Source organism: Copidosoma floridanum, unplaced genomic scaffold, assembly GCF_036245765.1.
Source record: "Copidosoma floridanum isolate Cflo_tuat_1 unplaced genomic scaffold, Cflo_Japanese_pri ptg000029l, whole genome shotgun sequence".
Taxonomy (NCBI): Eukaryota; Metazoa; Arthropoda; class Insecta; order Hymenoptera; family Encyrtidae; genus Copidosoma; species Copidosoma floridanum.
In genome coordinates this window covers 6881201-6897423 of record NW_028321906.1, presented here as the reverse complement: position 1 = coordinate 6897423, position 16223 = coordinate 6881201, and the positions used below count along the sequence as shown (strand labels likewise).

General features: G+C 37.7%; 3 protein-coding genes across 3 annotated transcripts in view; 1 reads left to right on the top strand and 2 right to left on the bottom strand.

Moving 5' to 3' along the window:
- LOC106645364 (uncharacterized) overlaps positions 1-16223 on the top strand; it is a 94297-nt gene that overhangs the window by 64496 nt on the left and 13578 nt on the right. Inside the window, exon 4 of the mRNA XM_023390065.2 lies at positions 8589-8716. Within this exon, the coding sequence (XP_023245833.2) occupies positions 8589-8716 (128 nt within the window). The remainder of the gene's footprint in view (positions 1-8588; positions 8717-16223) is intronic.
- LOC149373712 (inactive pancreatic lipase-related protein 1-like) lies at positions 761-1963 on the bottom strand. Its single transcript, XM_089596051.1, has 2 exons — positions 1675-1963; positions 761-1188 (listed from the first exon to the last, which is right to left on the bottom strand). The coding sequence occupies exons 1-2, from the start codon at positions 1961-1963 to the stop codon at positions 761-763; spliced, it is 717 nt and encodes a 238-aa protein (XP_089452177.1).
- LOC106645385 (pancreatic lipase-related protein 2-like) lies at positions 3112-5848 on the bottom strand. The gene is made up of 4 exons (XM_014361233.2): positions 5408-5848; positions 5088-5330; positions 4617-4859; positions 3112-3645 (listed from the first exon to the last, which is right to left on the bottom strand). The coding sequence occupies exons 1-4, from the start codon at positions 5475-5477 to the stop codon at positions 3200-3202; spliced, it is 1002 nt and encodes a 333-aa protein (XP_014216719.2). The 5' UTR covers positions 5478-5848; the 3' UTR covers positions 3112-3199.

Sequence of the window (16223 nt, the reverse complement as noted above, 5' to 3'; positions counted from 1 at the left end):
TATAGAAAATATCAATTCAACACATCACTTATATTTTTTTTATGCATATTACCTAACTATTGCATTGTGCTTCAATTACTTCATGTACGTGAAAGCAACTATACATAGAACGTGAACTCTTCAACTTTAAATTCAAAAACTTTTGAGTTCATGATATGAAATATACTAAGTTGTACTAAAAGAGATAGAGGGTACATTTTAAAAAGTAGTCTTATTCTCTCTAATTCAATTGCAGTGATAATTAAACCCGGAATGTGCTCTAAATGGCTGAAGGGGTGTCTTATACAGTTATACCGTTATCTTGAGACTTACCTTCATGGACAATTTGGAGATGCAGTGTATAGAGGTACTAAAGATACACTGAAACACAGAATGAATGTATGAACAAGAAACGAAGTTCCAGCTTCTAATGTTCATTTTTGATGTGTAGTTGAACTGTGTAACTGAAAATCTTGAGAAAAAATACTTTGTATTCATTTATAAGAACCTTAAGTTTAGAGAGAAAGAACGAGTGAGAAAGATGCTACGTCGGATCTTGGTAGAAACACTCTTTTTTTGCACCAAGTAACGTAACCAAACAGAGATTAATGTCATACATCTAATATCATAAATTTAATTTCACTGTAATTTAAAAATCAACTACCGTAAAAGAATGATGATTTTGTTTTGGTATTTTAATATAGTTAACTTCTAATCAACAATTTATTAATTCAGGACTTTATTTTTTGGAAAAATGTTGATAAGATTGGCCTTCGTAAATTTATGCTCTTGCACCACGAAGCCCACGGCCATAAGGAGAGGAGCTATTAGTGCGAAGTGAATAGTTTCCGTGAGGTTTGTGGACCATAGGCTCCCATCTCGGAAATGGCACAATTCTATTATTGTTGTATCTTTTGACTTGAAATTCCTGGTACGTGTGACAGTAGACCGCGTACCAGGAGTCCGGATCTTCAAGCGACTCCGCATAATACTTGTAAGAACGGCCGTGCGAACAGAAACCCTTTGGGTCTGCGCCACAATTTCCTTCTTTGACACCACTATTCGGCCAGTAGTCAACGTCACCGATGTAGTAAGGGAAACCCAAAACACCAGCATTGTTGTGAATGATCTCAACATAATCAGCATCGGAGTGATCTATGCGTCCATTCGGGCCTTTTGTCTCGAAACCCGGGCCGGCTGGATCCAAGCCTATCAATTATGACAATGTTGGAATTATTTTATAAATTAAATAAAGTTCTTTTTTTTCGTGACAAACCATTAATAGCAAATATTTTTAGTAAGTCAAGACAATGTGCTGGGACATTTCAAAAAAAAATTTTTTATATATGCATTAAATGTACTCTTCATGTCACGTAATCAAATATGTTTTTCACGTGACCCAGATAGAATTTTTCATTTTATGTAACAAATAATTTTTTTTTAATTTATCAATTTCATTAACAAGTAGGTAGCAGAAGTTAATTGTAGAAGAAAATGATTAAAGTGACGCTTCCAGAAAGCAAAGGGAAAATCAAATTTTTTCTGCACGGCAATGTTTTTTACCAAACTAGAGTTAATGTAATATTTAAAAAAATCCATCTTAAAACTAGTAACTCAAAAGTAAATAGGAAAAGCTCAGAGAAAAATTACTTATATCATGATATCATGAAGATGTTTATTGACATGAAAACATACCAACTAAATGCGCAACTTTTGGCGATAACTCGTGAGCAGCCAAACCCATGATATGCGCACCCAAAGAATGTCCAACCAGTGACATTTGCTTAATGTCGCTTCCCTTATTTACAAGAAACTTTATCATTTTTGAAACGTATTTGCCTGTAGCTTTTACTCGTTTCGCAGCAAGCAAATAATCTTTTTTTGAATAGGCACTCCAGTCCACGACAATCACATTGTAGTCACCATGATTTAAAAATCCTGTTTTAGAAATTCTTAGAGTCTCAACTGCTATTATTTTAGACATATTAATTAAGAAGTGTACTCGATGATACCTTGTCTGGGCAGTACACAACTCTCTTCTGTTCCACTATATTTGTATCCGTGAGTAATAAATTTTGTTGGTCTTGATGTACTGTAGTAACTATTTTCTAACAATTGTTCATCATCAACCTTCAGTTTTTGATATTTATCTTTATTTTCACGTGTATACAGAAAGAAAAGTATATCGTTGGAATAATCTATACCACTTGAGTTAAAACGAATATCAGGTACTTTCTGCCCTTGAATGAATGGATCACCTAAACGTAACAGTGGTCATGTGTTTTAAAAAAAGTCCGTTATTGGCTACGAGTATTCTAGGTATATTGAAGCGACCTATTTCAAAGGGTCGTAAGTTTGCAATGTTTTTTCGTGTGTGCCAGGTAGTGTAGAAACACCATTAGACCAGTTTAAGAAGCAAATGAAACCACACTACTGTTTCTTCTGATCTTTACTCGCAAATTTTTAATTGACAAAAATATTTACTTACCCAAAAAATGATATGAAAAAAAATGACTGATAAAAGTGAAAATAGAGTTCTCATTTTGAACGAGTGTTCGACACAATGCGCGAGTTCTACAAGTATACCATCGATTATAAGTATTATTTTGAATCAACTGGATAGTCTTGCGTTATTTTATAAGCAACACCAATTCTTATTTAAGTAACTGGAGCTACTCAAGATTTCATTATTTTAAATACCTCAAACATGATCATTATTTGCCGTATTTATTTTAAATCGATAATAAATGTCATAATTTTTAAATAGCTGAGCATGAAAGATCATCTGTTCTTAATTAGTAAGAGGATATTTTTAAATAACATAATTGCAACGGAATTATCTTGATTAGGCCAAACTGACTTAATCTTGACAAAGTCTTTAAAGTGTATACTCTATCGTCAATACGCAACATTGTTGTACATATTTTTTTACAAGTATTGTTGCAGTTATAAAATTATAAGTGAATTATAAATGTTAATGAATGAATTATATGTTATGAAATAAATTATAAATTATAAGGGGATTATAAATGAATAAGGATGATTAAAAAAAAATTATTTTTATTCAATGAACGTACAAATCGACATAAGTCAGTTTGGTTTGTAAAGTATAAAAAAAAATATGTTTGTAATCGAATGCTGATTTTAAAAAAACAAACAGTACAACAAATCATACTAATTGTAGTTGATACAAAATTTCTGGAGCAAGACAAAAGTAAAATCATTTTTTCATGTCAGAAGGCTTCGCTCCTTCCACACCCATCCCGTAAGGTGCACTATCCTTCGTCCGCAAAAAGTAAGAGCCCATTTTTATCGTGCCATCGTTGGACCACCTGGGAAACGATGTCACCGAGTTGTTCGAGCACTCGCCTTTCAAGAAGGCTTGGTAATTGTCACACTGCGTTGCCAGCCAAGCATCCGGTGTGGTTATTGACTCGGCAAAAAATTCATATGCTCTGGCATGAGCGCAAAAACCATCCGGGTCTGGACCACAACCTGGCTGGGACGGTCCACCGCCATTTACATAAAAATCCGCGTGGCCTACCGATGGTGAAATGCCCAAGAAGTCGATGTTCGTGTGAATTATTTCGACTAGTTTTCCATCTTCTCGCGAAATTCCCTCTCCTGGGCCAGCTGTGTAAAAGCCTGGGCCTGCTGGGTCCAAGCCTGGAATAATGAGATTCATTTTTTGTAGAATTATGATCCGTTTGATGAAACATACTGGCAGATAGAAGCCAAAATGTTAATTCTCAACCTTCTATCAAGTATAAATTCGATTATAAAATACAAAACCCAATGTAGGTATTTTTTTTGTAAAGATAATTTTTTTAAGTACACAGAAACCACAAGTGCCATTTATGCAGTCAAGTCATAATATCACATTGCAAAGAGATCATACAACTTTAAAGATGAAATGACAGTTCTGCAATGATCAGTTCCGTAACAATTAATTTCGTAACCATCACTAATAAATAGAAATCAAGCATTTCCCGTGCTCTGTGCTGCACGTAATATGTTAGGCTCTGTTACGTTTGTCATAATACACGACTCCATATTATGCAACAGAATATCAACTCAATTTCTCACCTCTGGCTCGGCATTCATAACATACCTGTAGAATACACAGATACATCAATTTACAGAGCTCGTGGACATAGGATTTTGTGTAAAAAAAAGTCATTTTCTCTCTCATGTTAACTCTCGTGAATGAAATGAAAAAATTTTATTGACTCAAATTTCAATAATCCAAATGTGTATGTAAACGGATTGCTAGCCCATTATACGTCATGAGGAAATCTTCTGCAAGGTGGAAAGTTATTTTTAAAATATAATTACTAAAAACAGGCATTCATATTTTAAATACTTTTGTTAATCTAGTTATCCTCATTCAAACTAGTATCTTTAATTTGACTTCCCACTCGCGTGAAAAAACTTGATTGCTTTAGTATTATTTTTATTTCTATTGGACGACGAACTGAACCAAAATCTTATTTCTTGAAATGTTGATTAATAAAAAAAATTTTTTTTAATTTACAAACAGAGAATAAAGCATTGTTGCTATTGTTGCTCAAAGCGCTTTTGGTTTTGCGTGCGACCAACCGATTGACTAAACATATAAAAAATATTTGCTAACCAACCGACGATGTGGCCGACTTTATTGACAGCTTGGTACCCGGCTAATCCCATCACATGCGCGCCAAGAGAATGGCCGACGAGGGACATATCGCTCCGATTGCTGCCCAGGCTTTCCAAAAAGCTGATCATTTTCGTTATGTGTCCACCAACGGCTTTTACTTGCTCACACGACTTTGTATAGGCCAGTTGGGCGATGTTGCTCCAATCAACGACGATGACGTTGTAGCCATCCTGAGCTAGAAACGCTGTTATGGGGTTGAAAAAATGTTTAGCTCTTTATATTGGCCAAAACAAAAAGGTGTCGTAGTTATTTATGATCCCACGTATTTTTCTCACTTTCACGAATAGACTCGTACTGTTTTTTCAAGTTTCCAATCACAATAAAAATTGATTAAGTATATAATTTATAACCAGCTATTTATAACATCTGAAAAAAAAGAAGACGTAATGATTGCCTTAAAATTTTTACGTACCTCTAGTGACGGTGATGCAATTCAGTCCACGATAAGAGTTCATCCAACCGTGTGTCATAAATTTAGTTGGTCTACTTGCATCATACGCACTTTTCTCTATTGCACTCTTATCGTTGATACGCAACAGTTGCGGATTTTCGGGATATTCTCGGGTAAACAAATAAAAGCTCACGTCGTTTTGCAACTGTTCGTCTGATTCTGTGGATTCCACGTCACGATCATAAGGCATAGCTGAAATATTTTCTAAATTTGGGAGAAAAAAACGTATGTAAGTCGGATATGATAATAAATCTTGGAAAATCTTGCCCTAAATTACTTACCACTAATACTAGAAAGACACAAGATTGTCGAGACAATGGAAATAAAAAACTTCATTCCGTATGAAATCATTCAAAGAGTAACGTAAAAAGGAGTACGCAAGACACAATCTCAAACTATTGCCGTGCTGAGTCACGTTTGCCTGAGTTATCAAAGATAAGTAATGTTTTGTTTCGTAATCTCAGATTTTTCGTACGTATATGTAAGATGTAATTTTTTTTATTCGAAAATGCAAGTCTCACCAAATATTAGATTGCAGATAATAGACGTTTATTTTTATTTCATTGTTTTTAATTAAAAAGCTATAATAAGCTCGAAGTCTAGTTAAAAGGATTGATACTTATGACAAAATAGAGATGAAGCTGGAACCTGGTATCTCTATATAAGTCTATTTATTATTTTAGATAGCTTTTAAATAAAACAATATTGTGTTGCTCTGAAATTAGAGATTTATTTATTAATTACATAACTAATTTACAATTATTTTACAAATGTGGTTCTCACCTGAAATTAGAGAAATGACATTTAAAGTTTATTCTTTAGCTGTCAATTCTCTTTAACAACTTTTACAATTTATGTACACATCACACGTCTCACTTCTTACCACGTAATTACACGACTGTCTTGTTGAGCCACGTCCGAGATACACTCACTTCTTATCGTGTACAGTAGTTATGAGATTTTCCGACACTTGAGAGCGCGTTGCAGTGTATTAGTGCCGCGCGGTCATTTGAATAAAGAACTGTATTTTCTTTACATCTATAATAAATTTTTTTTCTACTACTATCTAAAAAATAAGAAAAAGTCTTTATGACGTATTCATGTGATTGCTTTGCGTTTTTTAACATTTAAATAAATAATAGCTATATGAATACTTACTGCTGCAGAAAAAGATCGTACTAAGATTTCCTCCACGGTGTAACAGTATAATCATGCGATTATTTTTATAAATACTATTTTAATATTACGATCAAGGATATAAATATCACCTGTGAATAATTTTTTGATACAAAACTATAACAAACAAAGGTAATGGAAATAATTTTTCGAAACCCATACTTTGATGGCGATTTAAAAATTCACGTAGCAATCAGTTGGTATTTTAATAAAAATACCACGCATTTGCTAGATAATCTACAGAACGTACAGTTGAGTTTTATGGAAATATCACCGTGTGGTTCACACTCACGTTACAACAACACCACCATCGCATAAAGATGTGATTTTGACCTTATCTGGCACGTCGGCGTATTTATCCAAACGCATGTGAGACATTATTTAAGCTTGAAAAGTCAGCAGACATATAAAGTTTTGTTTGTGCAAGACATGTATCTATAAAAAAAATGGGACAACTGTATAATAATGCTTTTTCACATCCATTTTTACTGCTAGTCCGGGATTTCCCTCCTTTTTTATCACTGTCGACTCTGAAAGGAATTATGATGTACTTGGGTGTGACGTGGTTTATTTTTTTTTTCCCTCTTTGTTTTTCTTTCTCTCTATGTCTCGGCCATTCGTCTCCTCGACCCAAAAATTCTCAGGGCCCTCACGCTGGAAATATACTTTTGCTGTCAGATATTTTTTTCCATCGTGCGTATACACATGCGCACGCGATTTTCGCCACTTTCCCTAATGTAACGTGACTTGAGATTGGTGGGTTTTGTTGATAATTAATTCCTGTCGTTTTTCACGACAATCCTACGCTTACTTTACTCTGTACCATCATTACGGCTAGGCACAAAGCACTATTTCAAACGTAACATTTAGACATTACAGGAATTAAATATTACAGAATGTGATTTTTAAAGCGTTGTCAATACTAGCATTTTTTTTTTAATAAAACATGTTATTAATATTAACTTAAAAAAATTGTAAACAAAAGTTGTTGGAGTAAAAGTGCACACATAAATAAAAACATAAAGTTTTTCGTTCAAAATATAACAATGAAAATGTTGTTTAACTCGTGGTTATAAATGCCATTTGTAAACATGTCCTGAGGTAACATTAAAGTACATTCAAACTCTAAAATAATACGTGTTACCAGTACATTTAAAAATTTTATTTTTTTACAATATCATATGTTTTTCGAGTACGACGTGTTATTTTAGAATATAAATCGGTAAAACTTTTATAAAAACAATGTACAATTTTAAAACGAATATTACTAATAAATTGTATCATTCATAACAGAATCGTCTGATTGTACCTCATTTTGAAGTGAGAATATTCGTAAAATCCTACAAATATAAGTTCAAACAATACGAGGACATTGAATTTTCGAAAAAGCAAAAAATTAAACACGTATATTTTAAAGTTCAGAGACCCAATCCAATACCATTTAATAATCTCATGACCTTTTCAAGCTTCAGTAAATACATGAAAGGTGCTTGTTACTCAACAAATCAAATGTAAGGGGGTATAAGGCTCCTCCTTCAATCGCCTCGCGGTCTTACCAAATTTGTCTGTTTCTACTGTTATTTTTTATGATCATCTGTATAAAAAGAAATACGCATAGCCTTCGTTTCCGATAATTTTTGCTGTCACTGTTTTCTTAACACCGGTTCTATGGACATCTCTGTATCATTAGTATTGTAATAAAATTTCCAAATTCGGAAAACATTATAAAAAAAAAATTTCCTTGTGTACGCGAAAATAACACTGCTTGAGTGGAAAAAAAATTCCTTTAAAACCTCAAACAGCATGTGAAATAAAAACTTTTTAGCTCAACAGTTCTCCAGTTGAAGCTTTACATCCTGAAGTCCCCTGTTTTATTAGCCCGAATTCTCTATACCATTAAATGCATTTAAACAGTTCGCAACGCAAGTTTTTTAACTTTTCAAAGAACAAAAGTTTATTTCTTGCAATATTAGTATGTAATGTAATGAATAAAGTTTCATAGACACCGAATTAACTAGAGTTTATCGATATGAAGGTTGGTTCAAAAAATGCAATTAAAAGATTCAAAAAAGGAATAAAGACTCGTTTGAATCGCCAAGAGAACAAGTAATACTTATGTCATAAGTTTAAAAAAAACTTAAAACTAAATTACCTTACTTGTGTTTAATTTTCTCAACCAATTCATGTTTAATCATTGATGATACATTAATACTATGTATAAATATCAAACACATTATTATCTGAACTATTAAAAAAAAAAACTCATTGCTTTTTCATGTATTTTAGAGTATCAATGGTCTACCAAGTGATAGCTGGTTTTCTAGTCTTCGTCGGGGTAGTGACATCCATATGCGGCTCGTGTTGCAAGGAAATCCTAAGGATGCTTATCTCCTGCGCTTGTTTTCTTCTTGGCGGTAAGTCTTTTTCGAAACCCTTTTTTCGCTTCCATCTTCCCATCGATAAGAGTGATGAGTATCTATGTACTTACATACACACACACCAAAGTGTGTATCTGTGGTGGTTATATAACACACGCGTACGTAAAAGAACACCAAAGTCCCTCGAGTGTATATTGAGAGAAAACAAAGGCACCCAAAGGAATAGAGAAGCTTACGTAGGTCTGGGAGGGGTCGTTGAAAGGTTGGAAGCAACAGAAGAGTACGGCGATCCGGGCAGTAATAATAATAATGGGGGTCACCGGAATAACCACAGAGAGTTTCCAAGAAATGGATGACAAAGCACTTGAACTTTTTTTGCGGCTTTTCTCATTGACCAGTTTGAGGGAAAGTGCTGTTTGAAATAGTTGATGCGAAGTCGTTTAATATATTTCATGATCTACTTCCATAGATACGTAAAACTACAATAGATATAATACTTACATAAATTTTTTAAATAAAAGAGCCATAAAATAATAATGCATGATTTATTATATTTTAAAGTACATGTATATTTTAGTTTGGTGCAAGAATCATGAGTTATCAATATCAATATCACATCAGTAAATTTTCATTTCGTTTGTTGTTATTTTTATTTTTAATTGAACCCATATTCTGCTTTGTAGCTGTAACGTAACATAAAAGTAAATTTTCATTTTGTTTATTTTTATTTTCATTTTTAATTGAACCTATTTTCTGCTTTGTAGCTGTAACGTAGCACAAAAGTAAATTTTCATTTTGTTTATTTTTATTTTCATTTTGAATCAAACCCATTTATTCTGTGATACAGCGGTAACCTAGCGGGGTTACAAATAGTCAAGTTTTTATCTGTATTTCGTTTGAATAAAAAATAAATTAGTGAAATGTCGGAACGATTAACATCAAAGTAATATTAAACAATTTAATTTAACTCTAGATACAAATCTTGTGTACGTGTGTATGTTCTTAATTTACCTGAAAACTTGATGTACGTCATGGCCACATAATGGCAATCATGACCATGATCGGCTAAGACCAAGTTTTTTTTTAATGGTCCTCTTTTATAATGGATCATACTTTTTTCATAAAAACAAAGAAGAAAAAAAAATTAAAACTCAATAAAACTTCAGTAGAGAGACATGCCATCCTCGTAGATTAAATTTTGTTGATTCAACAATGAATTTACGTTACACAAAAGAACAGCTCAATGAGCAATTAAATATTGATGTTATTCAAATTCAATTGATGCTTTTACCTTGAACGGTAAGCAAAGCAAAAAAACACGGCCATTCAGGCCATCAATCATCAATTTACTTCATACAAGCGCGAACAAAATGAATCCAACTGCTCTCAGATTGGTAAAAAATGATTTCATCCAGCGTCACAGGCTAACTATCAATTAAATTGTCGACAGAGCAGCGACGCCCTCCCTCTCTCTCTCTCCATCTCTCTACGCGGGGGGTGATGAAAAAGTCTGAAAATGAAACTTTAATCGAATCACTTAGCCGCGCTAACAGCCCGAGGGCATTTTAAATCAATATTATACACGAGAGCTCGTCGCGAGTGAAAAATCATCGAGCGCGCTGTACCCGTTATACTTGTGTTTTTTTCGATCCCTCTTTTACCCACCCCGAAAAAAAAAAAAACTACTCACTCGTTATTCACACGGTTAAAAGTAATAAAAAAAATTATAATAAAAACAAGCCATTAAACGGAACAAAAAGGTAATGTTAGAGTCGAGTGAGCCGTGAAAATAAGTAAGAAGAGAGAAAAGTCTCGTCTCCAAAGAAGAGAGGAATGATAACACAGAGGACATTGAGTCGTCCGGTCACGTAAGAGAGTCCCGTGGCAAAACTAGTGTGTGTACGACGGTGGAACCCTCTCAGTTCTTTCCCAATCCTCTTGAGCCCTCGAGGGCATGTAATACGAAACCCACGGCCACGGCTAGGATCAAGGGTTGACAATGGCGTTTCTTGATTTTTCGACGCGTCAACTCACTCGGCGCTTGACAGCCCGACCAAGCCAAGCGTATAATAAATGTGCATACACACAGCTTAGCCCGGCAAATAATAAATCACGCGGTGGGGAACACACGTCGGATCCGAGTGAGTGCCGTGTGCCGTTGTTTAGCGCCTTTTCGTACAGAAAAGATGGAAATCTATTTCCCGATATCGTTGTACGTGCTTTTTTTTTTTCCTTCGCCGTTATTTGTTGCGCTATTTGCTGCAGCTCAGCCGTATATACACCGCACGAGTGCGGACATCTATTTTGTGGTTAAAAAATGTCACGCGCCCCGATTGAACAATGGAACCCTTTTACGAGTTGAGATATTTATCGCCGGCATAAAATATACCAAGGAGATCTCGTTCTTTGTTCGTTCGCGTTTTATTTACCTGCCAAACTGTTATCATCTTTTTTTTTTCTTTTATTATCCATCACACGCGCACAACGCAATTCAATGCGTTATGAATGCTCTTCCATGCAACGGTATGATTAATTATATGCTTGCAGGGACATTAATTCAAATCAAAGGTAATTTCAATCAACGCACCCGTCCGTGAAATCTTGATGAAATTTTTCACCATTCATCGCAAAACAGCAAAATTAATTCGCGTCGAGTATTCATTCAACCGTAATTTTTGAAGCCAAAATATCGAGGCTTCTTTCCCATTGACGGAAATGGCGCATCCCAAATGTATGGCATCGTTAAAAATTACCTCACTCTCTACCCTTCGAAAACACACACGCTCCCACAACTTAGGGATCGAGTAGGGCGATTGTCAAGCTCTTGGGGGCTGAAAAATGACTATTGTCAAACGCAGACGGACCAATAGGGATGAGGATTCGAGAGACAGATGCGCTTTTTCGCGGCTGGCTGGCCAAGGTTGTAACGTGGCCAGTCGATGCGTAATTGCGAATCACCGCACGAGGGCCGAGCCGCTGATTTATAAACGACAGCGACCTAATTAACGAGGCGGGCCGACGCGGGACTCGTTGCATATAGCACCACGCGAGCGAGAATGAATGCGTAATAGTCGCTTGTAACGAGGGGTAACCACCGATTGATATGACGGGCGTCGGGTCCGTGACGTGTTTGGCGGAAATTGGGATTTGTTTTTGTTGCTTCTCTGGGATTCGCGACGTAAATTGGGGGAAAACAAATTCACCCAATTCGTATCAATTGAATGTGAGAAAAAAACGACCATTGGAGTTTTTTTACTAAAAAAAAAAAAAGAAGAAAAAATTAATGCCATGCACGATACTTATCTTTTGTTTTGATTTTACAATATTAAAAAAACTAGCTCCCACGACTTATCTTAGCCTTGGGTGATCCGTATAGTCCTGATGATGAGTAAAAAAAGCGCAGCGATTCGTTAATTTGCGAAGGAGAATTCAATTACGAGGATTTAAGGGGATTACACGAGGACAGGATTACTGAATTCTTCTTATTTAGGCGGTGCGAAATTGCTCTAGAACCTCCACGACCCAAGCTTTAAACGCAGTCGTCCACTGCCGCGCAGTAACAAATTAACAAAACGAGTAAAAAGTCAACTTTTGATGCGCATCGTTAACTGGATGTTTACCACCCGGTATAATTAATAACATCGCGTGTACGTGAGTCGTAAAGGACACGTCGGTAAACATAAAGCACGACACACACGCAGTGAGTTGAGAATAGTATCAAAAGTATAGTTAACGTCAGTTAGAGCAGTGCGACGAGTCTCAGGGTGGCCACGTGACTGCAAACTCCGGGTGACTCGGCTTTTATATCTCAATGGAAAATTTCCGACGCTCACCAACTCTTTTTGCCGCGACTTTCTCGAGAAAAACTTCAGGGCGCATGCGTCCACGCACATGCAACAGAAGAAAACCTTAACTCTCTGTCTCTCTAGCTTTACGTTTTCCCTCAGCCGAACAAACGGGGGTAAATTATCCGCAACTGGAAGGAGAAAATAGAGCTCAGAAGTGGCGAGGGCACATAGTGCGAGTCGTGTTGAACGTATGCGTACAGTCACGAGTTTGTCCACCGATGCGAAAATTACGCGTATGCGCGAGTGACCCACGTTAAAAAGAAAACGTTCGGTCTTACCGCCGTGCAATTAAACCTTGGCAGAGGAATTCCTTTGCCTCGCGTTTTTACTTTGCTACTGTTCGTACAAGTTTGCGTGCATTGTGGGGCGTTTTCTTAACAAGATTACGCGAGGCTCTCGGTTTGGATGCAAATTACGGCTGATTGTTCGCATCCACTCTCTTTGCTCACTTTAGCTCGAGAAACTACTGCTTTGGGGATGATCTGAAGCTGCTTTTCGAGTGGTTGTGTTACTTAAGGGATTTTCAGGGTCCTCAAATCTTCATTTTTTCCCTTTTTTTCTCGAGTTTGGATTTTCTTTGTCTCCTTGAGTGGGTTCGGGTATGATCACTGAGCTTTGGAAACCGATTTATTACCGTGTAAAACATTTTACCATGGAAATGCAGTGATCTTTGAAGGTCCGTTTGGAGGAAATGAGACACTTTCGTAGTCTGTGGTGTTATTTACGTCGCTCGTGACATTTGTGACGAAGGTAATTTCCGCTCTCGACGTGCTTCTGTTGCCCGATGACTATGGGTCACATATATCAAGTCGCTGGAGCTGGGGCTAGTGTCCGGACACCAACGAACTATAATCTCTTAAAATGTAACAAAAAATTGTTTTTTTATACGTTATTAACTAGCAAAAATTGTTTAAACTAATGTATTTTAGATGAAAGCTCAAAGTAATAAGCTGTTTAGCCGAACATCGGGCGCGTAGACGAGAACAGGGATGCTTGTACTCGACACGATCCTCTTAAAACAAACCCCCAAGCTCGGTTGGTATAGCCCAAAATTACATTTACAGGCCCATAAACATCAATGATTCCCGTAACAGCAGACTCTAAAAGTCCTAGTTCTCCAAAATCCTGGAAAAGGCCCTAAAACCATTACAGGATAAAATAAAACCAGCTCAAACATTTTCAGCCGGGCGCCGCCGTAGTGGCGCTAATGGCCCCCGCATTTGTAAATCCGCGCGTCTTTGCCCAACAGTGGTATTATAACTTTGCCCTCCCCGAAAGGGAGAACGAGGGAAAAGGTTAATGCACCCGCGACGCGCATTAACCGCGACGACGACTAGCTCGTGAAAAAGCACCGGGGGCTGTATTCGTTGACAGTGCAGCCCCGGCCGAGGAGAAGCAAACAAAGAATGATATTCCGCGCAAACAATGGAAAGACGAGACGCGAGAGTGGTGGCTCGCGGCTTCGTTTCGGTGATTGATGCCGAACGATTTCATCCCTCCTTGCGCTTTCTTTTCTTCTCGCGTTCAAGCCGTACTTTCCTTTTTTTTATTTCCTATAACTTATCTGTTTTAATAATTAAATAGAAAAGTGGGGAGGGGGGAGGTATCGCGGTAAATTAATCATCGGCAAGCGGGAGGGCGGCCGATTAATCGCGCCTCCGAGGATGTCGCTTCCATTTTCTCGCGAGACGAGGGGAAATATCGAGATTGGCTTGCGGCTGCTTTCGTAATTCAATTCCTCATTTTTCCGCTGCTAGGCGTTTTCTCCTCCCCCTCTTTCTACGTCAATTCAAATTTTTTACCGGGTGATGTCGAGCAATACGCCATACTTGGGGTAATTTTATATTTTATTTTCGATACCGGTGAATACATGTACTTTTATCGTTCACTCGAGTTTTAAATTAAAAGAGTCCTTACAAGTACCCGCCATTGGAATAAATTAGACGATTGGTGTATTTACTTTTACCAATAATTGCTTTTTACGACAGGCAATTACCATATTTTTATTTTTTCAACATAATATATAGTTGTACGTGTTGTGACTTAATTAAGAACGGGCTTCTTCTCCATATTTATGCAGCTACCAAGTTCCTCGACTCATACATTTTCACATTTAAACTTTCAAATCACATGCCATTCCAAGTGGGTGCATTAAAACAACAGGAAGAGAAGTACCAGAAATTTAACAAAAAGTATAGAAGAACGAAATTGAAGCAAAAAAGTGTAAAAAATTAAAGTGACTCAAAAGAAAGAGAATCACCAGTTCCATACGTCCGAGTTGTCACTGAAGGCAGGAAAATACATATACACGGTACAGTCCCATTTTGTGTAACGTACATGCGTCCCTTTTGCACACATACCAGATCAGCATGTATACTCAACCCTCGTCTAAAAAAGTCACCTTAACGAGCCGTCTTTTCTCCACTTTCGCGAAGACGCTGCGAAAAAAAAAAAAAAAAAAAAAAAAAAAACACGAGTAGGTGGGAGGGATGGAAAGCTAGGGGCGCGTGCGAAGCCGCAAGAAACCGTGCCATTGCGCCCACGCTCCGAGCTTATTTATCGGACAGCTTCATCCGGCGAAAAGCCCTTCCTGTACCCACCCGGCGGGACTTGGTAAATCACGCGCTGAAATTTTTGCCGAATCTGGATATCTCGCGCAGGAAAAGGCTTTTACGTCGTCGCGACCTCATTAGGGCGCGGTAATCCCTTCCGGCTTGGGGGCTATAACTGGCCTCCGAGACTTCCAATGATTTCGCCACGGACAATTTACGACTGACCCTCTCTCTCTAGCGTAACGGTAAAAGGGTCGTTAAAACGGATATATTGCCAAGGAGATATTTTTTAAAGGATACCGCGATGCCCCGAATCGTCGATTATCAAAAATACAATCGTTCCGTGCGATACAACGGAGACTGGCCACTCTCAATTGATGGCAATATCATCGTACATGTGGTCGCTCGTACAGCGCTCATACTCACCCCCATCCGAACATTTGCTCGTGCCCTAAAAATACATACACCCTCGCAAAAGCTCGACAAGTAAATAAAGGGGAAGCATATTTCAAAGCCCGAAGCTTTTTTCACCTCCTCCCCCCAGTGTACTCTCTGCATTTTTTTCTCGGCTGGCATCTCTTCACGTTCGCAAGACTCGTCATCGTTAGCGGGGACCACCCGGCCCCATCTCAAAACTCCCGACCCTCCCCGACAGATACACACCGTTTCGCTCGAATATTTAAACCAAGCGCGCATAATATCAACCCATCCGGAGCAATGACAGAGGCATCAGCACGTATAGGTGCGCGTTTATGCGATGGATTTGCAATTCAGCGACGCCATCCTCTCCTCCTGCCCTCGACAACAAATCAACGTCTTGAACTCAGCGCCCCGTAAATCTCGGGCGCATGTAGATTGCGGCGAGGCGCCGTACGATTCCTAGAGACGCCCTCCCCTCGTTATATGATTTACCCCCCCCCCGCTGGTGCGAGCTTTACGGTGATAATATCCTACACAGGCGTGTATAGGCACGTATGTTGCACGGCCGGCTTGGCTGCCGTTTGTGGCTGAACGAACGGGCACAATGCGAGCTTTGGCGTATATGTACATACTCGTGTGCAACGCGAGCTCCGAATTTTCAGGCCAGCGCTCGTGAGTTGAATCCGCGGTGAGCCCTGCTGATGGATTTTTAATGTTTTTCCA

Excerpts from the sequence above, each read along its gene's own strand:
- LOC149373712 (XM_089596051.1), bottom strand. The coding sequence starts at position 1,963 with ATGTCTAAAATAATAGCAGTTGAGACTCTAAGAATTTCTAAAACAGGA. Across the intron at positions 1,189-1,674 it reads AAAAGTTGCGCATTTAGTTG|GCTTGGATCCAGCCGGCCCG; the intron begins GTATGTTTTCAT and ends CATAATTGATAG.
- LOC106645385 (XM_014361233.2), bottom strand. The coding sequence starts at position 5,477 with ATGATTTCATACGGAATGAAGTTTTTTATTTCCATTGTCTCGACAATC. Across the intron at positions 5,331-5,407 it reads GTGTCTTTCTAGTATTAGTG|AAAATATTTCAGCTATGCCT; the intron begins GTAAGTAATTTA and ends TCCCAAATTTAG. Across the intron at positions 3,646-4,616 it reads TAAAGTCGGCCACATCGTCG|GCTTGGACCCAGCAGGCCCA; the intron begins GTTGGTTAGCAA and ends TCATTATTCCAG.